Source organism: Pseudoliparis swirei, chromosome 18 (genome assembly GCF_029220125.1).
Source record: "Pseudoliparis swirei isolate HS2019 ecotype Mariana Trench chromosome 18, NWPU_hadal_v1, whole genome shotgun sequence".
NCBI lineage: Eukaryota > Metazoa > Chordata > Actinopteri > Perciformes > Liparidae > Pseudoliparis > Pseudoliparis swirei.
Window position 1 is genome coordinate 16,025,782 of NC_079405.1, and position 26,643 is coordinate 16,052,424.

General features: G+C 40.1%; 1 protein-coding gene and 1 long non-coding RNA gene across 3 annotated transcripts in view; one reads left to right on the forward strand and one right to left on the reverse strand.

Moving 5' to 3' along the window:
- Window positions 1-2,441: 2,441 nt before the first annotated feature.
- Window positions 2,442-5,651, reverse strand: LOC130208474 (uncharacterized). Of its 2 annotated transcripts, none has more exons than XR_008834422.1 (5): window positions 5,537-5,651; window positions 4,567-4,625; window positions 4,166-4,495; window positions 3,844-4,028; window positions 2,442-3,031 (listed from the first exon to the last, which is right to left on the reverse strand). It is a non-coding gene; the product is annotated as an uncharacterized LOC130208474 (long non-coding RNA). The 2 variants fall into 2 exon arrangements; XR_008834423.1 differs by lacking the exon at window positions 5,537-5,651 and adding an exon at window positions 5,349-5,365.
- A 3,116-nt stretch (window positions 5,652-8,767) lies between these two features.
- The window catches only part of col7a1 (collagen, type VII, alpha 1), a 66,876-nt gene continuing 49,000 nt past the window's right edge, over window positions 8,768-26,643 (forward strand). Inside the window, exons 1-16 of the mRNA XM_056436725.1 lie at window positions 8,768-8,975; window positions 16,946-17,018; window positions 17,113-17,293; window positions 17,403-17,559; window positions 17,667-17,760; window positions 17,867-18,025; window positions 18,182-18,339; window positions 18,639-18,768; window positions 18,897-19,016; window positions 20,083-20,238; window positions 21,503-21,622; window positions 21,727-21,870; window positions 24,380-24,496; window positions 24,832-24,978; window positions 25,141-25,266; window positions 25,382-25,528. Of these exons, the coding sequence (XP_056292700.1) occupies window positions 16,955-17,018; window positions 17,113-17,293; window positions 17,403-17,559; window positions 17,667-17,760; window positions 17,867-18,025; window positions 18,182-18,339; window positions 18,639-18,768; window positions 18,897-19,016; window positions 20,083-20,238; window positions 21,503-21,622; window positions 21,727-21,870; window positions 24,380-24,496; window positions 24,832-24,978; window positions 25,141-25,266; window positions 25,382-25,528 (2,020 nt within the window). The 5' untranslated portion in view covers window positions 8,768-8,975; window positions 16,946-16,954. The remainder of the gene's footprint in view (window positions 8,976-16,945; window positions 17,019-17,112; window positions 17,294-17,402; window positions 17,560-17,666; window positions 17,761-17,866; window positions 18,026-18,181; window positions 18,340-18,638; window positions 18,769-18,896; window positions 19,017-20,082; window positions 20,239-21,502; window positions 21,623-21,726; window positions 21,871-24,379; window positions 24,497-24,831; window positions 24,979-25,140; window positions 25,267-25,381; window positions 25,529-26,643) is intronic.

The window sequence follows — 26,643 nt, forward strand, 5'->3', positions numbered from 1 at the left end:
GGCTGACATATGATGAAATTAGGGCTGTCAATCGATTTAAAAAAATTAACTAATTAATCACACATTTTGAAATTCATTAATCTCGATTAAAAGTTTTTTTCTTCTTCTTTTTAAAGACAAAACTTCCCACAGAGCTGTGTTTTCAAAGAGGCTCCTACATATAAAGTGCTAGCGAGGTAGTTAATATTGTGGATGATAAATTGTTTCTTCAGTGAAACATCAGATTAGTAAGAAGAGGTGTATTAGAGACCCCATTGGTCCTGTCATCTTTAACACTGAACAGCAGAACCAGTGGCCTTGGTAACTGACTGACATTCACATATGTCATGTTAACCCTCTGGATGCGGGGGGCTGGGCTCATTTTACAAAAAAAAAAAATTTCACCTTTTAAAGGCGTTTTCATGTGACACATACCCACGTGTTCTACATCAAACATTCCAGAACAATCTCAGCTCTATATAATGAGGCTCAATGTCCTCGCTCCGTGTTCTCTGTTCTCTGACTGACAGGTTGCTAATGAGCCTGTGAGGTGGGAGGTCCTTTGTGATTTACTGAGTGTTCATTGGTTGTTTTTTTCGCAAAATGTTGACAGACAAACGGATTGACAAATCACGTTGAAGGTTTCGTGTGACGAGTTCTTTCCGCGCCGCGTCACCCGACCCGTCGCCCCTCCGCTCCTCTGTGTATCAGAGGGGGAGACGGGAGGAAGGAGGAGCAGGAGGAAACCTGACATTCATCCACGAGTTAAACTGATTTCTGCTCCTTATTTTCGCGGAGAAATAATTTCTTTAATAACGGAAACAGTGTTAAACCACACTGCCGCGGTTTGACACTCAGAGGAGTGTAAAAACGTCAAGGCACACCGGAAGTAAACAAAGTTGTGTTAATTGCGGTAAAATATTTTAGTGCGTTAACGCGGCCAAATTAATCGCATAGATTAACGCGTTAACGCTGACAGCCCTCGATGAAATGTATATATATAGATAGATAGATCATAAAGACATATCGGTGATATTTCCTTTGGCTTCCCCTACTGAAGTTACCAAAATGCCAATGTGAATAATTTTATAAGAAAGTGAAATGCCACAATAATCTATTCTCTAATGCTGGAGTCTAATAGTATCTATAACAAATGCACAGAAATGTATTTTATTGGTGCAGAATTTGCATTAAATTGAACGATGAGGTTGAGCCTGAGAGAGGCTGGTGGTGTGACAGAAAGAAGATAATAGAATCTTGATTCTTTCAGATTATTAATGAATAGCACCTTCTCTGTCTTATTGACTTTCATAACCAGAAAACAGATTCCAGTTGTCCCTCCCTCTCCGTGCCATTGTGGTTGCTCTGCCTATTGCTATGAGGGTCAGCTGATGGACCCAATGAGGACCTTGAGAAGATCAGGAATAAAGAGCTCTTCGGTTATAAGTAGCTTGTTCTTAATAACTCCATCCCGTACCAGAAGCTGCAAACATTTGTGACAGCCGACCTGGATGAGGGGCTAAATGTAGTCAGAGTACTTGTATTTGAGAAGGCCATGCTAAAGCCCCCCACCTTGATACAATGTGTGCTGCTGCCTTGTCAAGGTGACTTCTAGTCATAAAGTCATAAAATGAATGATGACACATTTCCTTAAGATGCTTTTCAGGGTCCTCGTATTGTGCATGCTTGCTCACTGTCTCTAGGCCAACAAGTCAAGACGTCAGCTGTGACCACACTGCAAAAACTCAGCCTCAAAAAACAAGAAAAAAAAGTAATAAAATGAGGGAATATTACTTGAAATAAGCCAAATTATCTGCCAACAGAACAGGAAAATTTGACTTGCCAAGATTTCTTAAAACAAGTAAAAGTATCTAGCCTTGAAGAACCCACAAATATCTTAAAACTAGTGTAGCCAGATGAAAAACAAGTAAATTTGTCTTGATACAATGAAACAATTTAAGAATTATTTTCTTAATATGTAGGAAAATGTGCTTAAATTCAGCAAATACAAGTACCATCATCTTGCAATAAGGATATATGTTAGGCAATATATCTTAAAATAAGTAATGTTACACTAAAACAAGTACATTCGTCTTGATACAATGAAAAATGTAAGAATTATTTTCTCAATATGTAGGCAAATGTGCTTAAAATCTGGAAATGGAAGTACCATCATCTTGCAATAAGGCTATATGTTAGGCAATACATCTTAAAATAAGTAATTTTACACTAAAAACAAGTACATTTGTCTTGATACAATGACAAATTTAAGAATTGTTTTCTCAATATGTAGGAAAGTTTCCTTAAATTTAGCATCCAATGCTCATGCAATATTCTTGGAATATCATGAAATTTAGAGAGAAATACCATAATATGCTTAAAATCAGTAATTTGACAATGTATATCATACTAGAAATGTGTAGTTCTTCTGTAAACCCAATGAAAAACACAGTACAACTGTATAATATATTATGGTACTTTATTGAAAAGTTCCAATTAACGGTGAACATACAAGACATGACAGTAAGTTTTGTAAAAACAACAGTTATACTGTAAACTTTATTACAGTTATGGTATTTTATTACAAAGTTCAAAGGAAGTTGCTGGCAACTAAAGTCACTAGAATTCCTTTGCAAAAACATGGTACAGTGTATAACAATAGGTTGGCATAGATTTTACAGTCAACATTTGATTCTTGTAAATTACAAATGGAAATATCTTAATAACACCTTTTGGAAAACAAGATACAAACCATCATTGATGAAAACCTTAAGAAACTAACATTCTGTGAAAAACAGGTTGAACTGATCCACTCACATGTGTTGTTTACTCACAAAGCATTGTTGAGATCTTGAAGAAACAGGATGTGGACATGAAGGATATCCCATGAATAAACAAAAGATTAGCCACTTGCCCAGAGTTGATTAAGAGCAATGAGTCGCTGTGTCCAGACTTGACTGAAGAGGGCACCCAGCATGGTAGAGTCTCACACGGACACAAAGTTCAGGAAGTTCTTCTTGAAAACTCGTATGTTGACATCAGGTGATCCTCTCTGCAGCCAAAAAAACAAAGCAAAGGCAAAGTTAGATTGATGCAGTGCTTGAGCATGATGCTGAAACAGATACACATTCACTGCCTTCTGGTAAACTGAGCTCCAATGATAAAGTCACCTTTATAGTTAAACAATATTAATAAGTCAGGTTCAATGTTGAATAAGGACACATTTTAGCATAAAGGCATCATTACAATGTGTTACATGTCTGTAATCTTGCAGCCTACAGATGGGTCCACTCAGGCAATCAAGACCATCATCACGTTTCACGTGGTTCGGGTTTCCAACCAGGGTAACAGCCCATCCAATTAATTCCATCATTTAAAAACATGTTTATTTTTTTAAGATACACTAACATAAAACCTTTTGATGTACCCCTATAAGCAATAACACAATTTGTATTGCAAAAAAAGGATAAACTAGATTACAGTCGAGCCTGTTGTGGATTTGTATAACTGAAATACTCAGTGTACAATAGCTGATATATCTTCCTCCGCCTTACATTTAAATTGTTTTAATGAGACCCAGTCCAATTGCAAACAATGCCCTCCTGCATTTACCATTACATTTATAGTACATGTCACCTGTGTGCAAAGACAGAGTTGCAAACCTATTTAGGGTGGATTTGGGAAAGATAGTACACATGACAATATGCCATAGAATTAATGAAATGTTTCTGCTATACGTGGAACTAAATTTAAGGGGGATATCAATTCAAACCACAAGAAAATTAATTGAGGATGATCAATTGAGGGAAGTTTGAGTTGTGCTTGCACCTATCATTTGCTATTCTGAACTACATCACTGCTTACCTCGATTTAGCCTCGACAAGACTGGTGTCTGAGTCATTAGGTCCAGACTGAAGACAGGTGGGGACCGAATCTCCTGCAGACATGCCATGATGTTCAGGAAACTGGAACTTAAGGCAGGCGTAGTCATCATTACTGCTTGAAGACTCACAGGTCAATCGGTTGTCTGTGGGCTGACATGATTCTCTCTACAGCCAGAAAAAAGACAATTGAAAAGATTAACAATAATATAACTTTAAATAGCATTTACAACATGACAAAGTGGTTACAACAATAACAATTTATTCTGTTGTTAAATTAACACACTGAACTTAAAACCACTTACCACCGTTTATCCTTGACAACTTGTATCCGATCATGGGTCACACTAGTGGAACAGCAAAGAAGGTGTTGAGGTTCATGCTGGTAGTCGTAGTCACACCTAAAAAGAAAGAGTAAGGAGATAAAGGACAAGGGGAAGACGTACATCCTCTTCAGTAAAACCAAAATCATCTCAAGCATCAACTTTTGCTCTTTTCAATGCCAAGGTTGTAAATCAAAATGAAAAGGCTAGATTCACACTCAAGTGCCCCATGTTGTCGTCATCATAGCGGCCAAGGTTTGATTTCCGGTGGGCCCTTTGCTGCAGATCCTCCCCTGTGGTGCTTGTGTGTCTCTAACACAAATACAGAAAAAACATCTTAAAAAATGTCATGCTTCTTGCATTTAAATGGATTAAAATCTCACCGTGTTGCTGGGTGTCATTAAGGTCACGAAGTTGTTCCATCCAAATTGGATGACAATGTCTGAAAGGTGGCAGGAGAAAATAATTAGCATTTTACGATAAACTAAATGTTCTTAATTATCTGTACATAAATGTAAACATCGACTCAAAGGACAATCTTTGGTGACGTCCTCATCTGATAATGTGGACGATAAATTAAGATTTGAACATGAAACCATCCCCTCACTGGACAGCTCACGGCGCTTCTGAGGAGCTGTGAGCTGTCATGTCCGCCACAGCGCAGTTATAAGCGTCATGTTAACAACAGTCACGTGAACAGAGTCCCGACCACGTCAACAGCATCAAGTTAAGAGCGTCACGTGAACAGCAGTCCCGACAGCATGACACAGCGCAGTTTAAAGCGGTCACGTGAACAGAGTCCCCGCCTCACGTGAACAGACCTGTACAATAACGTGTCTGGTCACGTGACTGTCCGGACTGACCGCTCCGGTATATGTGAGCTCTGCTTGTCTACACATGTCTGCGTGGAACCAGTTTCAAAGCACTTCAATAAAATGGTCGTTATTAGATGAAGTGTGTAGCACGTGACCCCTCAGGTGTCTTAACCCACCTGCCACAGTAATGAACCTATAATACGAAAGTTAGCTACACATTACCTCAGCTAACATGTGGTAAAGTAAGCTAATGTTGGCTCCTTCAACACAGAAACCGACAACCTACGTTACATCGACGATGTTAAAGAAACGTGAAGACACTTAACCATCAGATAGCTAAGTTAACTTACTCTTGACGTCCAAGGCGACACAGAACTGCAGAACACCATGCCTCGAATTCAAAAGTAGCTACCCGCTAGCTCACACGAGGCTAGCTCAACTCCTCACCAGAGCCGAGTAGAAACCTCAAAGTGTCACTAACGTTGCCCGTTCAATACAACTTTTACTCTCTGAAATTAAATTAAGTTGGCATTCTTACCTCAAGAAGAGCTGTCATGTCAGGAGGCTGTCGTTCCCTCTGTGGCGTTTCGTCACTGAAGCAGGAGAGAGCAGCGCGCAGCTCAAACTGCGGAATAGTGGCGCGAAACCGGGTTCAACAGTTCAATCTGTGATCGTTGCTTTCTGATCACTGCACCTGGCCTCGCCTTTGAACTCTCTCTCTCTCTCTCTCTCTCTCTCTCTGTTCTCTTGTCTGTCTCTGGCTGTCTGTGCTGTTTTCTTCTCTAGTAACTAGATTATTTGAAGAATACAATACAATAAAATAAAATCGCAGGACAGGACATATTACATTTAAGAATTTAAATAATAAAGGACATTTAAAAAATAATAAAAATGAAAGTAAATACAGTGTATCTAAGTGTATATTAAGTGAAAGCGGTGTAATGTTCATTGATGTTGTTCAATTTGAGGAGGATCTGGCCAGAGGTGATTTATTGTAAAGTCTAATAGTTGCCAGGAATGTTCTCCTGTAACTGGAAGGTTCTCCTGTATCTGGAAGGTTCTCCTGTATCATGAAGGTTCTCCTGTATCAGGAATGTTATCCTCTATCAGGAATGTTCTCCTGTATCAGGAAGGTTCTCCTGTATCTGTCCTTGTGAAGCGGAGCTGAAGCAGTCTGTTGAAGAACGTGCTCCGCTGTCCCTGCAGTAGGTGGTGGAGAGGGTGGTCCATGTTCTCCAATATGGACAAACATTTCTTCATGTCCTCCTCTCCACCTGTTCCGGATAGTCCTCTTTGCAGCCAATGATGGAGCCGGCCTTCCACACCAGTTTAGTGAGTCGGTTGGTTTTCTCCAGTTACAATGCTGCTCCCCCAGCAGAGTACGGAGAAGTTCAGAGCACTGGTCCAACAGCCTGGTAGAACATCACCAACATCTCAGAGCACTGGTCCAACAGACTCGTAGAACATCATAATTGAGATTTTTCATATATTACAAACACTTGAGGACTTCCTTGAAAACCTTCAAAAGAGTGCATTTGTTTTCTTCTCGTTTTTTAAACCGCTACCAAGCAGGGATGCTAAGTGCTAGATATTGCCAGCCTACATGGTTGGGCCCCATTTGGGAGTGGCTACAACCTGGAAAAGAAAGCTAAGATCTGACATGTTTAGAAAAAAAGAAGCTAAAATCAGCCCAAACTCTTAACAGGGTCTCAGATTTACAAAGCCACACACCCTCTTCAAGTCCTGGATTTCAGACAGCCAATTAACTTTTGTGGGTGTTTTGGGGGAAATTGCACCCCTTCATCTCATTGTAGGCCCTGTCTTGAGTGTTTGTGTTCAATTTTGGATATCCAGGACTAATATTTAGGAGATTATGACCATTTTTGCATTTATCAAAAAATATGCGAATATAAGAGAATAAGGCCCAATTTGACCATTTGGACCTTTTTTGGGGGCCCTTAAATTGCAGCTATCAGTCCCAAACTTTAGGGTATTCATATTCAGATGTCCCTCTAGAGGATCCACATCTCTAAGTTGCTTGAAAGTACGAAAAATTAACTAAAAGACTGGTTTTAAGGATTTTCCTCTTGTGAAGGTTTTGGAGGCGATTTCACCCCATGACCTCAATGTATTATAGTTAGGTAAATATTATATGTAAGGTTAATTTGAAAGACAATTAGGAGGTTACGGGTCAGTTGGCTGAGTAGTGTGTGTGTGTGTGTATGCATGTGTTTAAAAAGATGTTAGTGTCAGAATTTATTTTAATTTATTCATTATCATTTCTGATTACAAATATTTGACACAGTGCTGTCGTTGATGTACATTTTATGAATACATAAAAGTACACTTGTTCTCTGATCTTGAGAATTCACATTTATCTTTTATTGAAGAGGGAATCTATGACAGATCTGCTCACTGATGTCATCGAAGGTAAAGGCGCCAAAGTACTGAATGGTAATATGTCAGAATTTGGACTGGTGAAAAACATATTTCCTTTTGATTCCAACGTACAAGTAAAATACCATCTTGGAGATAGAATAGAATTGCACAACAGTTCAAATGACTCAGTGTTTTCCCCAGATATGTCTATTATATACAATTGTGTTCTGTATTTGGTCTAGGAATACATAATTGCTCCGCTGTGTTTTAATATTGACACCAAAACAATAAACTCCATTGAGTTTTGATCTGTTTTAATTTGTAAATAGATGGAAAGGATGGGAAGCTTGAAATAAGAAAGTCTGACTAACAAAGCAGTTCTGTACTTGTCAGTGTTGACCAAACAGCCTTATGATTATGTCAATTCTTGTTTCAAGCATTAACTTGCTCAAAACAAGTAATAACATCTCATTAACAAGTTTTAATACCTTATTAAGATAATTAAGGACTAAAACACTTAAAACAAGTGAAATGCTCCAACATGAAAACTGCCTTGTAAGAAGAAATATCTTGTCAGTCAAAAAACAAGCATAGATTGCCTTAATTTGAGATATTTCATCTTACTTAGATTTTTATTTTTGCAGTGCAGTCTGTGAATCTTTGACAGGTATGTCACACATTCGACAATAAGTGTACAGCTGCAGAACAAACTATTAGGGAGAATATTTGGTGGAGGTGAGCAACTGGCCATGTGATATAGCCAGCTAAGCTAACACTACCATGCTTTTCATTCCACAAAGGGTGCTCGATGGCTATATTTCATGGATTTGTTGGTGTCGGCTGCAAGTCATCTCAAAATCAATCTTTTAAAATAAAAAATATAAATCTACAAAAGCAGGGAAATTACTTAATACCCTGAGGTGGAGAATGCTCTCGATTTCTATTTTATCTACATATATAAAAATAAAAATTGCAATTTTAAAATGCAACCCCCAAACATTATTAAATACACACAAGCCAACAGCAATACAAGTAATGCTTTAGTTTGTAAAGCTTGCCCACAGGACTTCCTGATATTTTAATTGTCAATTTGCCAAGTTCCTTCTTCAAATGCATACAGGTAACTGAACCTAGGGGTCAATCTGCATGAAATGATGTAACCCTGAGCATGAAAAGTAGCTTAATTGTGTGGCTAATGTTTCAGCTCAGCATGGTTATATGGGTTGCTTGCAGGGAGGAGCTGGGAGGGACAAGAGGCAAAGAGAATGAGGTGGGGAGGGAAAACATCAGAAAGGGAGAGCTTATGACTCCCCTTCAGGCATCTGAACAAGTCTGGACTGTTCAGCTGCTGCTGGTGTTCAGCTCCTCGGGAATCAGAAAGAGAGTTTTCTTCTGCAGGGATGCAGCGACAGGAGTTTACTTATTGAGCTGCAGTGCTTTTTGTGCTTTTTGTTGAAGCTGTGACGCTGGTTACCGCTGACTGGGAATTCTACTGTGTGTCCAGACACTACACGGAGAGCTAGGGCTGGATATGCCACAGGAGGCCAGGTGAGGAGCGGCAGGCTGTGGCCCCGGTGCACGGAGCAGAGATCCCCCAGGTAAGATGAGGTCCCGCCCCGGGCTCCGTGGCAGCCTCCCATATAGATACATTTACAATATGCAAATTGAGATTCTGGGGTACATTTTTGTTTTGAATTGATTTAACTATGTCTCTTGTATATGTCCCTTTGCTGCTGTAATCCGGTACATTTCCCCACTGCGGGACTGATAAAGGATTATCTTATCTTTAATTATCTTATCTTTATTAATGTGTATGTTTGCTATATCTAAATGTATGTATCAAAATATCATTTTTTTTGGGTATTGATTTATTCTGCATGTGCATACTGGAAATCGATAACTCTTCTTATCTGAATTGTAGCCAATTGTTTTTCCTGCAGACAAGACCGAGCATGTATCGCCTCATTTTCACCCTTTCTAAAATTGTATTCCACAGAAGATTCAGTGACTAAAAAAACAACTTTGTAATACATTTTTAAATCAATGAATGTCGAACTCCGACATATCCTGCAATTATACTCATATGCACTGTCTGCATTAGTCTTCATGACAGTTGAACAGGCCAACGTGGGAGTGTCAACCATGTTGACCTCAGCTGACCTCCCTTAGTTATAGGGCATTAATCCTGCCTCACGCCATGATCCTGCACAGACGAAGGGACTCTCACTCCTCTGTTTGTGCCTCTGACTTTATGGCTTCAGTTGTCTGCTCCACTTCAAAGTGCATCCATGTCTTTGTTGTGGTTTGGATGACGCAACAGCAAGACATCCCCAATTTACATGGAATTTATAATAAAGTCTGAAAAACCTTCAGCGGGACTGATTAAACTCTTCCTCTCTGACTCAACTTAAGCCTCCCAGTCTCTCATTCATCTTGTCATTGACTGCACTGCTGCAGCCTTACTTGGTTAGTCGGTGGCGTGCCAATGGGGCAGAGCTAATGGCTCTGGAGTGATGCCAAGTGTGTCATCTTCAGAGGGCGGCTGCTGGTTACTGTGTGTGTTTATAAGGGAACATTTTTGTTGTCAATCATTTTCAGATATTCCTCACTTTTTAAGAGTAATACTTAAAATAATTGTATCAACACCTTTTAGTGGAAAACCTTTGCAGCCAGTATTTAAATGTTTAGTGGATATGTGTATATTTTAAGGGTTACTGGTGCTTAATGTTTTACTGTGTTTAGGCTATGTTGGATTAAACTAACTAGGGGACATTGACTTTTTGTCTTCATTCATTCATGTCTTTGGATGAGATAACCTATTAATTAATCCCGGTTTTTCACAGATTTATTCCACCTGTGTTATGTTTGTTGTAATACAAAGCTTGTAAAATATTTAAAAAGGAGGACAAGATCAGTGCTTCTCTTGATCACAGAAGACTTTAAAACGCTGCCTATTTTTAGTACTTTTGTTGAGTTTGGATGAAGCAACGGAGAAATAATTCATTAGTAGCGGACATTAGAATCTCTGTACTTGACCTGAGGGTAGTGGTCAAGGGTGACAGGATCAGTTTACCCTGTTTTTGACTCAGAGGAAGTCTCTTCTGTTCTTGCCATCAGCAGATTCTGGCATCCAGCTCTGGTGTGTGAGCAAATTTGCAGGAGACTTTGGTAATTTACTGTGACAGCCTCTGACCCCTCCATCCCCTTGTCCAGTGGTGTCACTCTCCATGGTGACTGATGTTGTACTGAGGGAGCCTGGCTGCTCTTACACAATCCTGCACTCTGTCACATTGCAGTGGCCTGTGGCCTGTAGCCCCCCTGGGAGAATGGCATTTGTACTAAACCGCAACTCTGTGATCCAGCCTGAGCTGAACTTTCACAAAGCACAGCCCAACCTCTGTGCAGCTCCCACAAGAAGCTCTGGGATGAGCCCTAATCTTCTTTTCTTCCTGTCCCTGAAAAGTCCTTTTCTTTCTCTGTCAGTGCTGATGCATAGAGTTTTTTTCTACACTAAGGACTCACTTGATGTCTGTTGTGGATAGCTTTAAGCTGCACTTTGCAACTAAGACATTGATCTTCAACCCATGTGTAATTTCCAGGTGGCCTATAGTGGGTGTGGCCATATCCATAAACCAGGTACTTCAAGTCCCAGGTGTGGAGGCAGGCAACCCTAGGAATGTTGTTGATTAATATCTTTACATATGCTGTAATAAAAAAGGAGCTCAGAGGAAGTGTGTTACTCCCTCAATCGGCATGTGATGTAGACCAATGTATTATTTGAACACATACAGGACTGTCTCAGAAAATTAGAATATTGTGATAAAGTTCTTTATTTTTGTACAATGCAAAAAAAAAAAAAATGTCATGCATTCTGGTTTCATTAAAATCAACTGAAATATATTGCAATTTTTATTTTTTTATATTGGATTATGGCTTACAGCTTAAAAAAATCTCAAAAAATCTCATAAAATTGTATAATTTCAGAAAAAGTAAAAGAAAAAAAAGCAAAAAAAAAGATTTAAGGCTCAGGAAGTTTGTTTGTCATGTTTCGTTGTTAATTCAAATATTGAATTAATTTGATTATTTTATACTAGTTTTTTTTTATTTTCATGATATTCTAATAGATATTCTATTTTTTTTTAAGTTTTATAAGCTCAAAAAGCAAGCTAATATTAAAAGAAAAAAAGGCTTGCAATTTGATTTGTGATGAAATTGAATTGTAATGACATTTATTTTTGTTTTTTGAATTGCATTACAGAAAATAAAGAACTTCATCACAATATTCTAATTTTCTGAGACAGTCCTGTATTTTAAAATATCTACCAGCCGGATTGTATTTACTCACATATTAGAATAGGGCCCGACAATAGAGGAGGGTTGTGGGAGTACTAGGAAGACAATTAAATGTGGGCTTTGTGATGCTTTTAACATTTACTGTCACTTCTTGTTGTACTCAGCTGGTGTTTTCGATGGACCTCAAATCATTTATGATGTGTTAAGTTAGCCATTAGGTAAGTGCTTAGAATAGGCTGTGGATATGAACTGTGGTCTAAACACCTGCCGTGTAATATAATGAAACCTGTAATCAACAGTGTTTGGATGTGGCTAATTGTACAGAATTAAATTTTATAGACTTAGAAGTCTATAATACTTTCGTAAAAGGGAAATTGGCATTAGATGTGTTATATATTAAGTGTTATGTGTGTTATGTGATCTCCATCTTACAGAGGAAGCAATCTTGTTTGGCTAATTATGATCTTCTGGCTTCAGGCAACGTCAGCCAATAGAGTCTGGCTTCTACTGGTTTTAATTGCTGCCCTGGCTGTACTGTATAGGATACAATGCAAGTATTGTTTGAGAAAGACTCAAGACCCCAAAAGTCTCTCGCCATTCTTCTTGAAGAAGTAGTACGAAATTTTGAGAAATTTGCTCATTGGCTTTATAATCGAGCGATAGATCAGACTCTCATGTCTGTAGGTAAATGTATAGCTACATTCAGAAGACGTTAGCTGAGCTTATCACTAAAACTGAAAAGTGTTCAGAGTTAATGAATTAAAAACACCCCCAAAGCCCAATAATGTACATGCTGTTATATCTTGTTTTTTTAACGCCTACAAAAAGTGTAAAAATGACCGGTTATGGTTCATGAGGGGTTATGTGCCCAACTATCTCTCGGCTGGGTGCCGTAATTAAAAACACAGTATTTGCTCTTTAGTTTTTGTATTATTTAAAGAACTGATCTGCATCCCCGTCTCCAGTATTTATGCTAAGATATGCTAACAGCTGGCTGTAGCCTCCAATTTACCAGACAGTTATGAAAGTCTTAGCAATAAAGCAAACAGATGTATGTGAAACTATTGGTGATAGCAATTATATTTTTCAACATAGTTGTTATATAGCGCGACAACAATGTGGGAGCCATTCAGCCAAGTTTTCTGTCTGTTTTCTATAATAAGCCCTGTCAACGTGCGTTAACTCCAGCTTTCTTTCATGTGGGCTATTTCTGACGCTGGAAACACTCAGTCAGTCTGGGTCAGAACAGTGTTCTAACAAGACGGCAAAGAAAACGACCCAAATCCAGATGATGTTGAAGCTTCTTGCATTCCTGTACAATCTCAGAAAACCACTTCTGTCTGCTGTTGTCACGCTGCGCTCACTTATACATTGGGACTCATCAACGTAAGTGGCTTCTCAGGGTTTTGATCCCAGGAATGTTTACTTTAGCTTCCGTAGCTCTACAGAGTAGATCAGAGGTTTTGTTTGTTGGCTAAACATCTGTCAGCTATTTCACTATGTTGTGCATCACCTCTGTAAAAAGGTGCATGTCGATAGAGTTTGTGATAAAAAGAAGTGGTGGTTTTCAGTGGTTGGTGTCACTGATCATTGTAGAGGTAAAAATCTAAATGAGAAAGTTGTGAAAAATATATATGTTTTTACACAGTACATATCGTTTATACGGTTTTGGCATCTGCATCCAAGACATATAGTAGTAACGTTTGAGGGTGTTATTGGTCATACTGTGTGCAGCGATATGAACAATAAGAGATTCATTTTATCAAAAGACTATGGAAGAGTTCATCTCTGATGATGTCGAAGAGGAAACACACAGGGAGACAATGTTGTTATATTGCAGCATTGTCTTATTGGTTTGTGTCTCTCTGCACATAATTTTCTGAGTGTACCACGTTTAGAATATACACAAATGTGCATGCCGATCATCATTAAGTCTATACTTTACAAAGCCGTGGCATGTTTTTTAACCAATCGTTTTTGACACTTACACAAATTCTTGACTTTTTTGATTATACATTTTAGTAAACGAATTAGAATGCACACCGATGAAATGCTATCTGCAAATACATGCAGCCCTTTGTAATATATTTGTCTCCTCTCAACGTCAGTGTCGGTTAGGACCAGCATTTAAATGTGTCTGCTATTGTTTGCAGCTTATGGTATCTTGCTATTTTTGTTTTTGTCAGAATAAGCTGCTGTTTTCTTACCCTGTTTGGCCATTGGGGTACCATGTGTGCGATTTAAAAATGTTCTGGACTTTAACTGTAAAACTTGTTTAATTTTACTTGCACACTAGGTAATAATTCCATTAATTTACAACTTTTTGGGGGTTGTTGACCTAGATACATGTTTCCATTCAAAGAACACCATCAGCCATTGGTCTATGTGGACAGATCATGTCTGTATTAAAGGCAAATGCCTTTAGGATGAGTGCAGAACCACAATTCATCCACCAGATGGAGAAATAGAACATGGGAAGTTGAGGATTGGCTGTTTGATGCTGGAGGAAGTAAGAGTCCAAATACTCCTCCAAGGCATGCAAAGGAATACGGACAGCTTGATTCCACTTAGAAATGACCCAGAGACATTGGAGTAACCATTACCAGAGTTGGTATGCATTTGAACATAAATGTGTTCATAAAATGGCAAAGATAAAACAGGTAAGACATAATGAATGGTTACGGCTGTATTCAGCTGATTTCAGTGAGTTTTGATCGTAGGTTTTAAGACTTTGAAATCTGTGGAGTTTCCACTTTCATGATCACATACCGTTTGCTCAAGTAGTGTTGAGTAGCAAAATCGCTATGTAGCTTTTTGTATTTATTGTTGTTTTGTTAAGGTAACAATGGTTGTCCTGGGCCCTATTTCTCCTACCAGGCTAACGTAGTTAGCAGGATAATTTCGAGGATGAGATTACACAAGCGAGGCTTTTCGGTTCCACGAAGTAAATTTGGAAAAATCACCATAGCAACTGGATAATCTGGCCACGCTCCCAGAAGGAAATGTAGCTCACTTCCTCATTGATGAAGCAGCAATATTAGTTCTATTACATTTTATATGGAGAGAGTTCTTATCACATCAGGATGACTTCCTGTACGAGCGCTATCCATTCTGCCCACAAGGAATCATTTATTTACAGCCCTTCTGGAGCACATTGAACGCCACACGCTGCAGCCGGCATTGACTCACAGACTGTATGCAATGCTGCGTGCTTTTTTACAAGTGGTACATTGTTGTACATTGTTGTACAGTCTTTGTAATAGTTGTACAGTGTGGTACATTGTTGTACAGTGTCGGCGATGCAGACCATCAGGAAAGCCGCTGTATGCCGAGCGGTTCATAAAGCTTATTTAGAGCTTGAGAAACTTCTGGATGTGTTCATTACGTTCCCGGGCTCACACACAGACTCACACACATATTCAAACTCTTATACTATATGGTCATCTCCATATACATGTATACACAGATATATATTATATACTGTTCTTGAAGAGTTGAGCCATTAAACTGACTGCCAGCAGACACATTTAAAGAAATATTATCGGATTGATTGGGGTGATGACGAGGGCCTTAAAATGATCTGATACATTTTCCCAACATTTATGCTGCGTTCACACCAAACACGTTGAGAGTAGATTCCATGAATGCACAGACGAGAATGGGTGAGAATAAAGAGGAATTTCATCCAGTTATTTAGAAGTAGTCGGTGAAAGTTACCGAGCTGTGTGAGCCTACGGGTGATGTTATGTATCATTCTACATATGATATTGTTATAAACCCAAAGGGCGTTTGATGTTACAATGTTTGTGGGAGTTTCACAACAAGTATAAGGCAGAAATAGTGGTTATTTCTTCTATGGTGTATAACTGTTTCCATGGAGATACGCCACGCCTCTACACTGCAAAGGAAGTGAATGCATTTAATGACAGAGGGGTTAGATGTTCATGATTATGGTCTGGTATTCCTTATAATTTTTCATGATCATCTCCTTCTCATCAGCGGAGAAACAAGAGGCTCTTCCTTTCAGTTTATTTGTCATTGTGCTGTTAGAAAATCATGGTTTCGGTGATCGACGCTTCACCCTTTTGAAGTTGGACGGGCACGCGCAATCATCCTGAGGACTGAAGTCAGGTTTGAATTAACGAGACAGTTTGAGGGCGGATCAGCCTTTGAGAAACCGAGAAAGCCTGATGTCAATCATCTCGTTAATTTAAGCTGGATAATTGGACATTTGATCTAATTTGTTGAGCCACGTACGAGAAATAGGGCCCTGGGCTTCCTATTATGTGGTTGTGCAGAATTAATGTTGCTATGTCTAACATGTCCTTATCTGGTGTTCACAGCAATGTGTGCAACTGCGCTCAGGTTAAATTAAGTTTCAATGTATCTACAGTGCTTAATAGGCATGTTAGTCTTTCCAGTTGAGGGATAACATCTTGATGACAATGCTAATAGTGTTTAAGGAGAAAAGAATTAAGATGATTGATGCTGGAGTAAGTAAGCTGTTTGCCTGGTTTGTGTAGAACTGCTGAAGGAATGAAATTAACATGCGTTAATGTATGGGCGGGTTGTGCTTAGAAAGATCAGCTGCTGTGTGCGACTTCATATTCTTGCATTAGCTCACACTGAAAGCTTCAGTTTTGGTCATCATACTCATGATTTATTCAGAGTGCTCCGATAACGGCAACACTCACTGAGACTGTATCATGCAAATATAACGTGGATCTTAAACAGACTTGTGAAGCTTGACTGCTATGATACATTTTTACAATGTAGAAAACGTCAACGTTCAAAGGGACGTGGCTGGCAGGCAGGATATCCAAGTCGCTCGTGGTTTAGAACAGGTACGGGCAGGAACAATGGCTATAACTCTAAAGAAACACAGACAATCTGACAAATAACAGGGCTGAACCACCCTCAACGTAGGCTGAGGAACATATGACTAATGGGTTGCAGCTGAACAGGAAAGTGACCATCGGGTAAATCGCAGAAACAGGAAATTTGCAGGGGATGAATAGTAATTAGCTGAGGGATTGCAGCTTTTTCTCGAATAAGAGTTGGTAACAACACTGACCAATATAACCTAGAGACGCAAGGAAACAAAGAGAAGTACAAGAAAAACAAGGCCTTTCAACGTCTGCCAGCATGAATACTGAATCAGTGGATCGATTTTAACAGAGTCATCGTTAAAAGCAGTATGAAATCAGACTGTTTTGTTGTGAGTTAAATGAGTTTGTGCCATAATTAAATGTTGCTCTGCTCTTCGTGTACCCAGGTTGTGAAGATGTGGAGCTGGTTTTTCACTGTGACTGTCCTGCTGTCCTCCATGAATCGGAGTGAAGCGCAGGGTATCAATAATTCTAATTCTTCATCAAAGTGTTCTCCCCAGATGTGTGTCTGTTCATCTGCTCACATGTATTCTCCATCGCTTTGTATTTACAGGCAGGTGTGATAATGTGCAAGCAGCAGATATTGTTTTCCTGGTTGATGGGTCTTCCAGTATTGGCCGTGCTAATTTCCTGCAGGTGAAAGGCTTTATGGCTGGGATCGTCAAGCCATTGGCCAGCTCTGTCGGCGAGTCAGGGATACGGTTTGGGGTCATACAGTACAGCGACACCTCCAGGTGACTAACAGGATTAATACTACCTCAGTACTGCCCTGTGCATGCAATGGCAGATGATCTTACTGCAGGTGCAGAAATAGGTATTTAATGTGCATTTCTCTCCCTCTAGAGTTGAATTTACATTAAGTACCCATTTGGTTGGCACTGAGCTGGTCAACGCTGTAAAGAATCTGAACTACAAGGGCGGAAACACACGCACTGGTGCTGGTCTCAAGTTTGTCATTGACAACTTCTTCAACCCGGCGTCCAGACGGGATGTACCAAAGGTCGGAGGAGCAGCCATTATTTGGGGGTTTAAAATTATAAAACTGCATATTTAACATAGTACCTCTTGCGTTACTTATTCGTCCCGTGGGTCTTCTTTAACTTTCAGATCACTATCCTGATTACAGATGGAAAGTCGCAAGATAGTGTAGAAGAACCGGCACAGAAGCTGCGCAGTCAAGGAGTGCATGTTTTTGCAGTCGGTAGGTGTCTAACATGCAGGCTTTTCTTTCTTACTCAAAGCTTGACTTGATCTGAGCCACTGTGATCACTTATTTTTTATTTTGCCAATTTTCTGTGGTTTGTTAGGTATAAAGAGCGCAGACAGAAGTGAACTGGCTAAGATTGCCTCCCAGCCCAGTAGTGATTTCATCTTCTTTGTTGGGGATTTCAAAAAGCTGAACACACTTCTTCCTCTTGTGAGCCTCCAAGTGTGTTCCAAAGCAGGAGGGGTCTATGCTAGTGATGGTATGTCGGTTACCTTAAATAACGTAACATCAGTAGTTAAAAATACACACAGCCAACACGTAGCTTATTATTATCTCAGACTTTATTGTGAGATTGTAAACCTGCATTTAATTGTTTTATATATCCTCCTGCTTCCACCCGCTTCTCTCCTGTCAGAGGCTTTTTCTGGTCCGGCCAACATTCAGTTCACAGGCCAAACATCGGATACTCTCAGGTTTCGCTGGAGTGCAGCAGGCGGGCCTTCGAGTGGCTATGTGGTCCAGTATGTGCCACTCTCAGGTCTGGGTCAACCTATGACATCAGAGCTGCGTCAGGTGAGTCCAGGTGTTGGATGAATATTACTGACAAATGGAGATAACCTAGATTAAAGTAGCAAATCGTGAGAGAAACGCCTGCCTTCAGGTTGAGTATGAACATGTCCAATGGGTGGATCTTCTTTGTGTAGATGCTATGGAGATTACAATTTGGCAGAACAGAGAGTGACATTCCCTTCTCCTGGCAGACATGATGCAGATAGAAGAATGTCGTGGCCGACCGATCTATTTCAGTCATGCATTATGTTAAAACTTGTTTTAGGATTGACTGCTTACAAAAATGACCGATCTCTCTATAGGAGACAGTCCCTGCCAGTCAGAGGACCTTTACCGCACAAGAGCTGAGGTCAGGAACAGACTACCTGGTGACTATCATCGCCCAATACCCCAACAGTGTGGGGAAGTCTGTTTCTGCCAAGCAACGAACCAGTGAGTATCAAGTGAAGGATAACATGTCAGCAGTGTAACCTTCCACAATGCGAGAGCACACACACGAGACAGAAAGAAACCGTGTTGAACTTATTACAGTCATGTCTTTTTTTAAAATCCTCCTTTAGGGTCTTTGCCGAGGGTTACCAGTCTCCGCCTGGTCCAGGCAGGCTTCTTCTCTCTTTCCGTGGGCTGGGATCAGCCTCTGTCTCCTGTGCAAGGCTACAGACTCACCTATGGACCACAAGGTCAGCCACACATACTGTATACCTGTTTACCTGTCCTTCTCTTTCGGTCTGCCACTCATCTGACTTGTGCAATTGTGTTTTAATAACACTTACAGTACATTAGCAGCATCTCCTCTTTTCCACTTAAAAAAAGGACACCATACTTAATCTTGGAATAATGAATGATTACAGTAGCAAAGAAGAAGGAAAAAAAGCTTCAGGACTGAATTACAATTATCCTTTGATGGCAAATTGGAAACATGTCAAGAATATACAGCAGTCACGGCTGAGTATGGGGAACATGTGCTTTTCTATCACCTTGCCTCCCTCAGGCACTGGCTGTTAGGATTTTTATTATTTCCCAATCCTTACTTAATATTTAAAATTAAGATGAAGAGTGAATATCTTCACTTATGTCACGGATAGTCAGTAATCTTTTCTTCACATTTCTAATGACAGGGTGTGGCATAGATTATAACAGTGTCAAGATGTCTAGGTGCCTTTGCTGTAATTCAGGAGAGAAAAGTGGCCCCTGAAGGCTGATATAAACAGTGTCTCTCTCTGAACATCTGGTAGGAGTGCCTGTCTCCCACGGAGATCCTCCTCTGACTAGTTAGGTTGCCACATACAGGATGAGAGAGTATTTCATTAAGTCCAGCGTCTATGCCCACATTTCAACAACAAGGCAATTCAAAGTGCTTCACATAAAACCATTAAAAGCATCAAAATATAAAACAAGATTTAAATACAGAGAGGGGGTTAATGTTTCTACCTGTTCCTGTGTTTGCTTTTACTCACACTCATAATTCAAACATACAAAACAGATACTGACAGGCACCCACACACATACATGACATGCACACAGATAGACGTGAACTGAACAACACTTCTTTCCAGTTGGCTGGCTGCCATAGTTTGGCTTTGTTGCGCTGAGGTGAGAGCGAGGTGAATTTGATGACGTGATGACACCTATATCTTTTGACATAGTGTACAGTATCATTTGTGATTGCTATCAGTGCACTAATGGATCTAGTATGCATGCCCTCCATGCCACCTCACCCGGTCTATTGTGTGTTTGGGGGAGCAGGTCAGCCAGCAGCTCAGCTGTTGGAGCAGTCTCTGCCTGCAGACTCCACATCCCTCACCTTGGAGTCCCTTCAGCCCGACACAGATTACGTCGTCAGCCTCTATCCCCTGTTCCCCCGAAACGCTGCGTCCCCGTCCATCCTCAACGCCCGCACATGTGAGTCCACCCTGTGGCCCATTAGAATTACTTTGGTACTGTTATATTATTATTATGTAAATCCTTGTAATTTAATTGTCATCAGTCGATACAGGAAAATACAGTTGTTGATTTTGGAATAAAGTTACATGATGGAGCAATATTAAACAAGTGTTAGGTAGCCTACAGAGTTTGTAGGGCTGGGCTTCTATCAAGATACAGGTCATTTCATATCAGTATATAGCATGTCTTCTGGTTATTTAATTAATAAATAATCTATATGAAATAACCACATGGTAAAGCCTATTTGTGTATAGTTTGGTGTGAATTAGATACTTGACAAACGAAAACTACTAGTTATTACATAACAACCTTTGTGGAAAATGAACATGAATAACTATTTCCAGCTATAAACTGGCTATGTTTATACACACAGAATAATCAGATAAGACTACGATTTGACTCAACTATGCGGGTGTATTCCTATGAGCAAAATTCCTATCAATTCTGATTTTCTGAGATGTTTGAGTTAGTATTTGTTTGTTATTATAAATCTAATTGTATATCACGATATCTTGATATCTGATTAATTCAATGATTTCATTGAAAAATGATAAATGATGATATTGAATTATTGCCCAGCCCGAAGTACACAGTATATACACTGCCATTCAAAAGTTTGGGGTCATCCAGACAATTTTGTGTCTTCTATGAAAACTCACTTTTATTTATCAAATGAATTGAAAATTGAATAGAAAATATAGTCAAGACATTGACAAGGTTAGAAATAATGATTAATATTTGAAGTATTAATTTTGTTCTTCAAACTTCAAGCTCAAAGGAAGGCCAGTTGTATAGCTTATATCACCAGCATAACTGTTTTCAGCTGTGCTAACATAATTGCACGGGTTTTCTAATCAGATATTAGTCTTCTCAGGCAATTAGCAAACACAATGTGATAGTTGATGGAAATGGGCCTCTATACACCTCTGGAGATATTTCATTAGAAACCAGACACTTCCACCTAGAATAGTCATTTACCACATTAACAATGTATAGTGTGTATTTTTGATTAATGTTATCTTTATTGAAAAAACAGTGCTTTTCTTTGAAAAATAAAGACATTTCTAAGTGACCCCAAACTTTTGAACGGTAGTGTACGTCATACAGCATATGCACAGAATACGGTACACATTTAAAGTGCTACTGTTTCTTCTGAATGTGTTTCAGTATAATTACAACATATAGTTAAAAGTGTCTGTGTTCATGTTTTTGCATGTGTCAGTGCGCCTTGAGGCAGTGCAGCAGTTATCAGTGGAGACGGAGTCAGAGGGCAGTGTTCGTGTGCAGTGGAGAGGTGTCGGTGGTGCGCGGGCCTATCGTGTGGTTTGGGGACCATTCACAGGTCAGGACAAAGCCGACATGAGACACCATCTTGTATTTCTGCCAGTCAGTCTTCTTTCTTTCTTTTTTTTTACAAATTTGCATTTTATTTTTCCATTCACAAAGGTCGAAACGTGGAGACGGTGGAGGTTGCTGATGAGTTTCACACTCTGTCCAGACTGCAGTCCGACACTGAGTACATCGTCACCATCATCCCGCTGTATGAGGGCAACACCGAGGGCCCGGTAGCAACCGCCAGGTTCAATATAGGTAGGTGTGGCTTCAGGAGTTCAACACCAAACATCTGTCTCTACTCTCTGGGAATTATTCTGTGTTCATTTTACCGTCTTCACTCTCACAACTCAGAGTTACATGCACACCAAAACTGCTACTTACCACATGACACTAAATTCCATCAGTTTTTTGTGTTTGTGCTTTTTAAATTAGTAATCATAGTTAAATAATGCTTGTTGATCAAGTGTTTGCCTTCTGTTGTGTCTGCTGAAGGCAGGGACAGACAGTCTGATCTGCTGTTCATCTTTCTTCTGAAAACATTCACATGTTACTGTTTAGCTTTGTTTAGGGAACATTTCGAGCACAACTACACACTCATTACACGCACGCACCATCTGTCTCTCGTGAGTAAGGCCCATATGGGGACACTTCATGGGGACCAGTGTTATGAGAACGAAGGTTGAGTCACTGCTTTCCACCGCACTGAGCAGAGAGCCGGCAGAAATGGAGGACTAAAAACCTTTTGTGTGGCCTAGTTGTGCCATCAAAGTAAGATATATAAATACATACTGAACACCACCATAACCTAAACTGAAGCTGAGCTTGTTTCTCTCTTGTTTGTTCCTGTGTAAACCTGTGGAGAAGCAACTATTTGTGTTGTCTGTCGTTTGGGATGAGTCGTCTGTTCCTTCTTTTTTGCTTTAGTGAGGAACACATTGAATGAAGCCTTCATCTTTATTTGAAAGTGTATATATTCAGCAATATTATCAAGTCTTCATACATGTAGGCTGTCAAACATTACAATCGAAACAATACATCGAAGACTGCATGGCATGTAATGTTAAAGTTGAAGTTTTTTATAGATGGATTTTTTGGCTATGTTTATCAATTATCTTTGTGTCTTCATTAATCTTTCCCAAACACTTCACTAGATTTGGGTGGAATTCAATCAAGCAAATAATATATAACATGTTTTATAGTCTAAAAGACACATCTGTGGGTGCTGTAGGCGTAGTTCTTTGACCTGTGTGCTCCCACTAGCACCTGGCACTTTCTTGTGGATTTGTTGACATGTGAAGAGAAGACCTGTGGCCACATACAGTACCACAGAGAAAGGGTTCGTGGGTCTGACCTGTGTGATAATTTACTGCCTCTGTAGCGGCAATAGAAGGCCGCAAGGCATTGGGTCTACTCACCCTACTCTCATGAATGTGATATCTCAGGAGCACCTGAAGGGAACTTCTTTACATTTTTGTGTCAACGTCCACTTTGACTTAACAATGAGTTGATTACATTTTGGTGGTAAACGGTCACTGTTACCTCACAAAACATGTTATCGGCCATACAACAATAATTCATATGCTGATTATGACAACATTTTACAGAAATGTCTAAAGTAATGCAATGACATTTTATATCCAAAAGGTCAAAGGTCAACTTCACTGTAACATCATAATGATATCTTGCCACTATGCAGCATTGTTTATTTTCATGACTAGAACTTTGTGTTCTATTGGAATCAGATTTATTGGCATGAGAACACATAAGGAAGGTTTCACAACATGTGCACACTAATAAACAGACAACAAAGCTTAACAAAGTCAACACAAATACATTTTATTATAGGACACGTGTCTCTCTAAGTGAAGACAGCACATTCTCTCACCTCCTCAAAACAGCAGTTTTTGTATTATTTCACAACAGGTTCCTGAACCCCAACGTTCTAGCATGAAAATGTGCAGGTTGTGTATGTGAATATCCTAAAAACACTGCATTGGGCTGTAGTATAAATGACTTGTGGGTTTGGTAGGGTTTCAGAGTGGCACGTTATAGCATGACCACTTTAGTCAGTTGTTCTTTGTTTAGCTCTTTTTTTAAATACCCTAAATTATCTGTTAATCTTTAAGGCTTTAGAAATATCTTTTGTTGGTTTTAAGAATAGTTACTTGATGGCTTAATTGATTATTAACTAACTTTGGAGTGTCTGTAGGAGAAACTTTCTGTTTTAAAAGCAAGGCGTAGAAGCTCCTCAGGTCCATTGTTAAAGTTCAGTTCAGGTGCAGACCTGCCGGGTGCTTGCCGCAAGCCTTAAAAAAATTTCATTTGACTTATGGACTTCCTTGTTATTTTGAAACGTTTTTTGTATGTAGTTTAGTGCAGTGTACTATAGTATAGCTTTACTAATACCAGCTTGCTTTTTGGTGTTATATAAGCTGCCATTCCTTGCAACACCTGCTTGATTTGACTGTTTTCGCCCTCTGAAGCCTCAGCTGTTTTAGCCTCAGCTGAACTTAAACTGCATGTTTACACTGCTCAGTCACTGTGTGTTTTGTCCCCATCACATTGAAATCACTTTAGGAAGGGATCTCTTTTTGGCTAGCAAAGACAGAACGAATGATTACAGCAACCAATAATAGGCAGTATTGTTTTTAATAATGTGAATTTGGGTTTTAACACATTTTATTGATTGATTGATGGGGACAGAGTTTTTGTTATGATGTGTTACATAATGACATATATGTGAAATACATTGTCTTTACCTCAGAGCGTCATGAGCAGCAGATGCTCAGAGCAGCCACCACCGGCCCCTCCTCTATTCAGCTCACCTGGAGAATCATTCCGTCATCTCGAGGGTACCGGCTGGAATGGAGGGATGGCGAAGGTCAGACGTGCATGTCTTATGCTCAAACATTCACCTGTTCCCTTTGTATTCTGCTTATACATTACATGTAACATTCTGTTGATGTAAGGAGGGCTGTGCAACATGGACAGGTTATTCTAATGATCACAATAAATCATTTTGATGTCAACATACACAACAGTAATGCTATGTGTACTGTATCACACTGTGACAATTTGATCGAAATATAGCCAAATACTGGAGTAAATGCCAGCTCCACTTCTTAGTTTCTTAGTTGCAGGTAGTAGGACAAGTATATTGCATTGCAGGTATATTAAACATAAAACACTGATCTTGTACCGTTGTTCTGTCTCCAGGAGGCAGTGTCCAGAGCCTAACCTTTCCTCAAACCACTGCCAGCTATGGACTAAAAGGCCTTCAGCCCAACACAGAATACATCATTACCCTGTACACCCTGTATGATGGCCGTGAGGAGGCCACACCTGTCTCCACCACATCCAGAGGTCAGTACCTCAGCCCTGAAGCACACAACTCTGAGTTCATTTTGCGTGGTCATAAATGTGCTGGGGTTAAATTCCGAGTGAATATGTTTTCCTGTAGATATGCTTAAAGAGGTTGTGCCTGTATCTATGTTGTACGAGTGTTCTGATACTCTGGTGTCGCAGGGGAACAGCCAGTGGGGAGAGTGTCCAACCTGAGAGTTGTGGAGTCTCTGGGCAGCACTGTCAGACTCGGCTGGACGGGTGTAGCCGGGGCCACGCAGTACCGCATCATTATCCTGAACACAGAAGGTGCACTGACACTTTTCTATTCATTGTTTTATTTGTCATTAAGATGATTGGTTGCTCAAAAATTAATGAAAACATGCGTGTGAAAATAGACTCTGTTTGTTGCATGATGTGTCAGCTGGATCAGATGAAATAAGGTTTATCCATGGAAACCAGACGACCCTTGACCTCAGAGACCTGACGGTGGGCGTGTCTTATGGTGTCAGTGTCACAGCGCTGGTGGGAGAAAATGAAGGGGACCCAGTTACTGTTTACATCAAACCAGGTGGGTTGAACAGTGTCACTGTGCTGCTGTGGTATTCATCCTGTTGTCTTGGTTTAGCCAGTCCTAAAGAGCAGATCACTAAAATGCAGTGGCGTGCCGTGGGCCTGGGGCCTGGGCCTTCAGTGAGGTCCTACACAGTCCCACCCAAATTAATCCACCTCTTATTACTATCATTATGATGGCATGGCTCTAGACACTATACAGTTAGACAGAGACGCAGGATAACCAGGCGTTGCGTCACCTTGAAATTTACATTTTTATTCAGAGAATTGCAGGGGAAGAGTACAATACAGTACAGTTCAACTAATAGGCAAGAATACTCGAGTGCAACAGTTATATTAATATTCTTCTTCTATCCATTTCTGGTCCACAAACTTTGAGCTTTAAGTCCAACTTTTTTTTACAGTGCGTTCACTAAACAGCGCATTGTCACCCAAAGCAGTTTCACCGTGATGATGAAAGTTCCTGTTTCCCCAAACACATGACACAATTAATGAGTCTGTTCAATATTTCACTATTTTTCTTCACCTTTTCATTGTGCAGATCGGTTGCCCTGCGCGCTTGTTCGTTGATCTGTAGATCCGCTCGGGTGTCCCCAAAAGTTTTCAAAAGCACCGGTGCTTGTAAGTGCCGAGCCGTACTCTGGTGTCTCGTTGCTGCCTTGGTTAGACAACTCAAGTTTGCAAAGCCAGTGTGGCTCCAAACACCAAATCGATCACTTGCAAATAATAGGCATTCCCAGCAGTCCGGTGTGCAGAGCTTCTCGGAGCCTGAGCCATTGATATCGCTCGTAGTTGGAACTTTGAAAGTGGCGAACGAACCTCTTCCCCGCCTGTGACGGGCTTTGTAGCGTCGGCGTCGGTCTTAAAGTTCGTCTTGAGAATGGCGTTATAATTATATCCTCGACCAAATCGATATATTCTCCTCCTTCCGCCATTGTGGGTTGAAACAATAGCTTAGTAGTACGCGAATTAATTCGTTTATCAAATTCAGTTTCCTAGTTCTGAGGTTCTGCATATACCTGCCCATAGGCCCCGCCTCTCAATATTGGTAATCCAATCAAAAGACGTGCAGCACTACGCCTGCTAGCTGGCTCCTGTGCCGGTTCCGGGGCC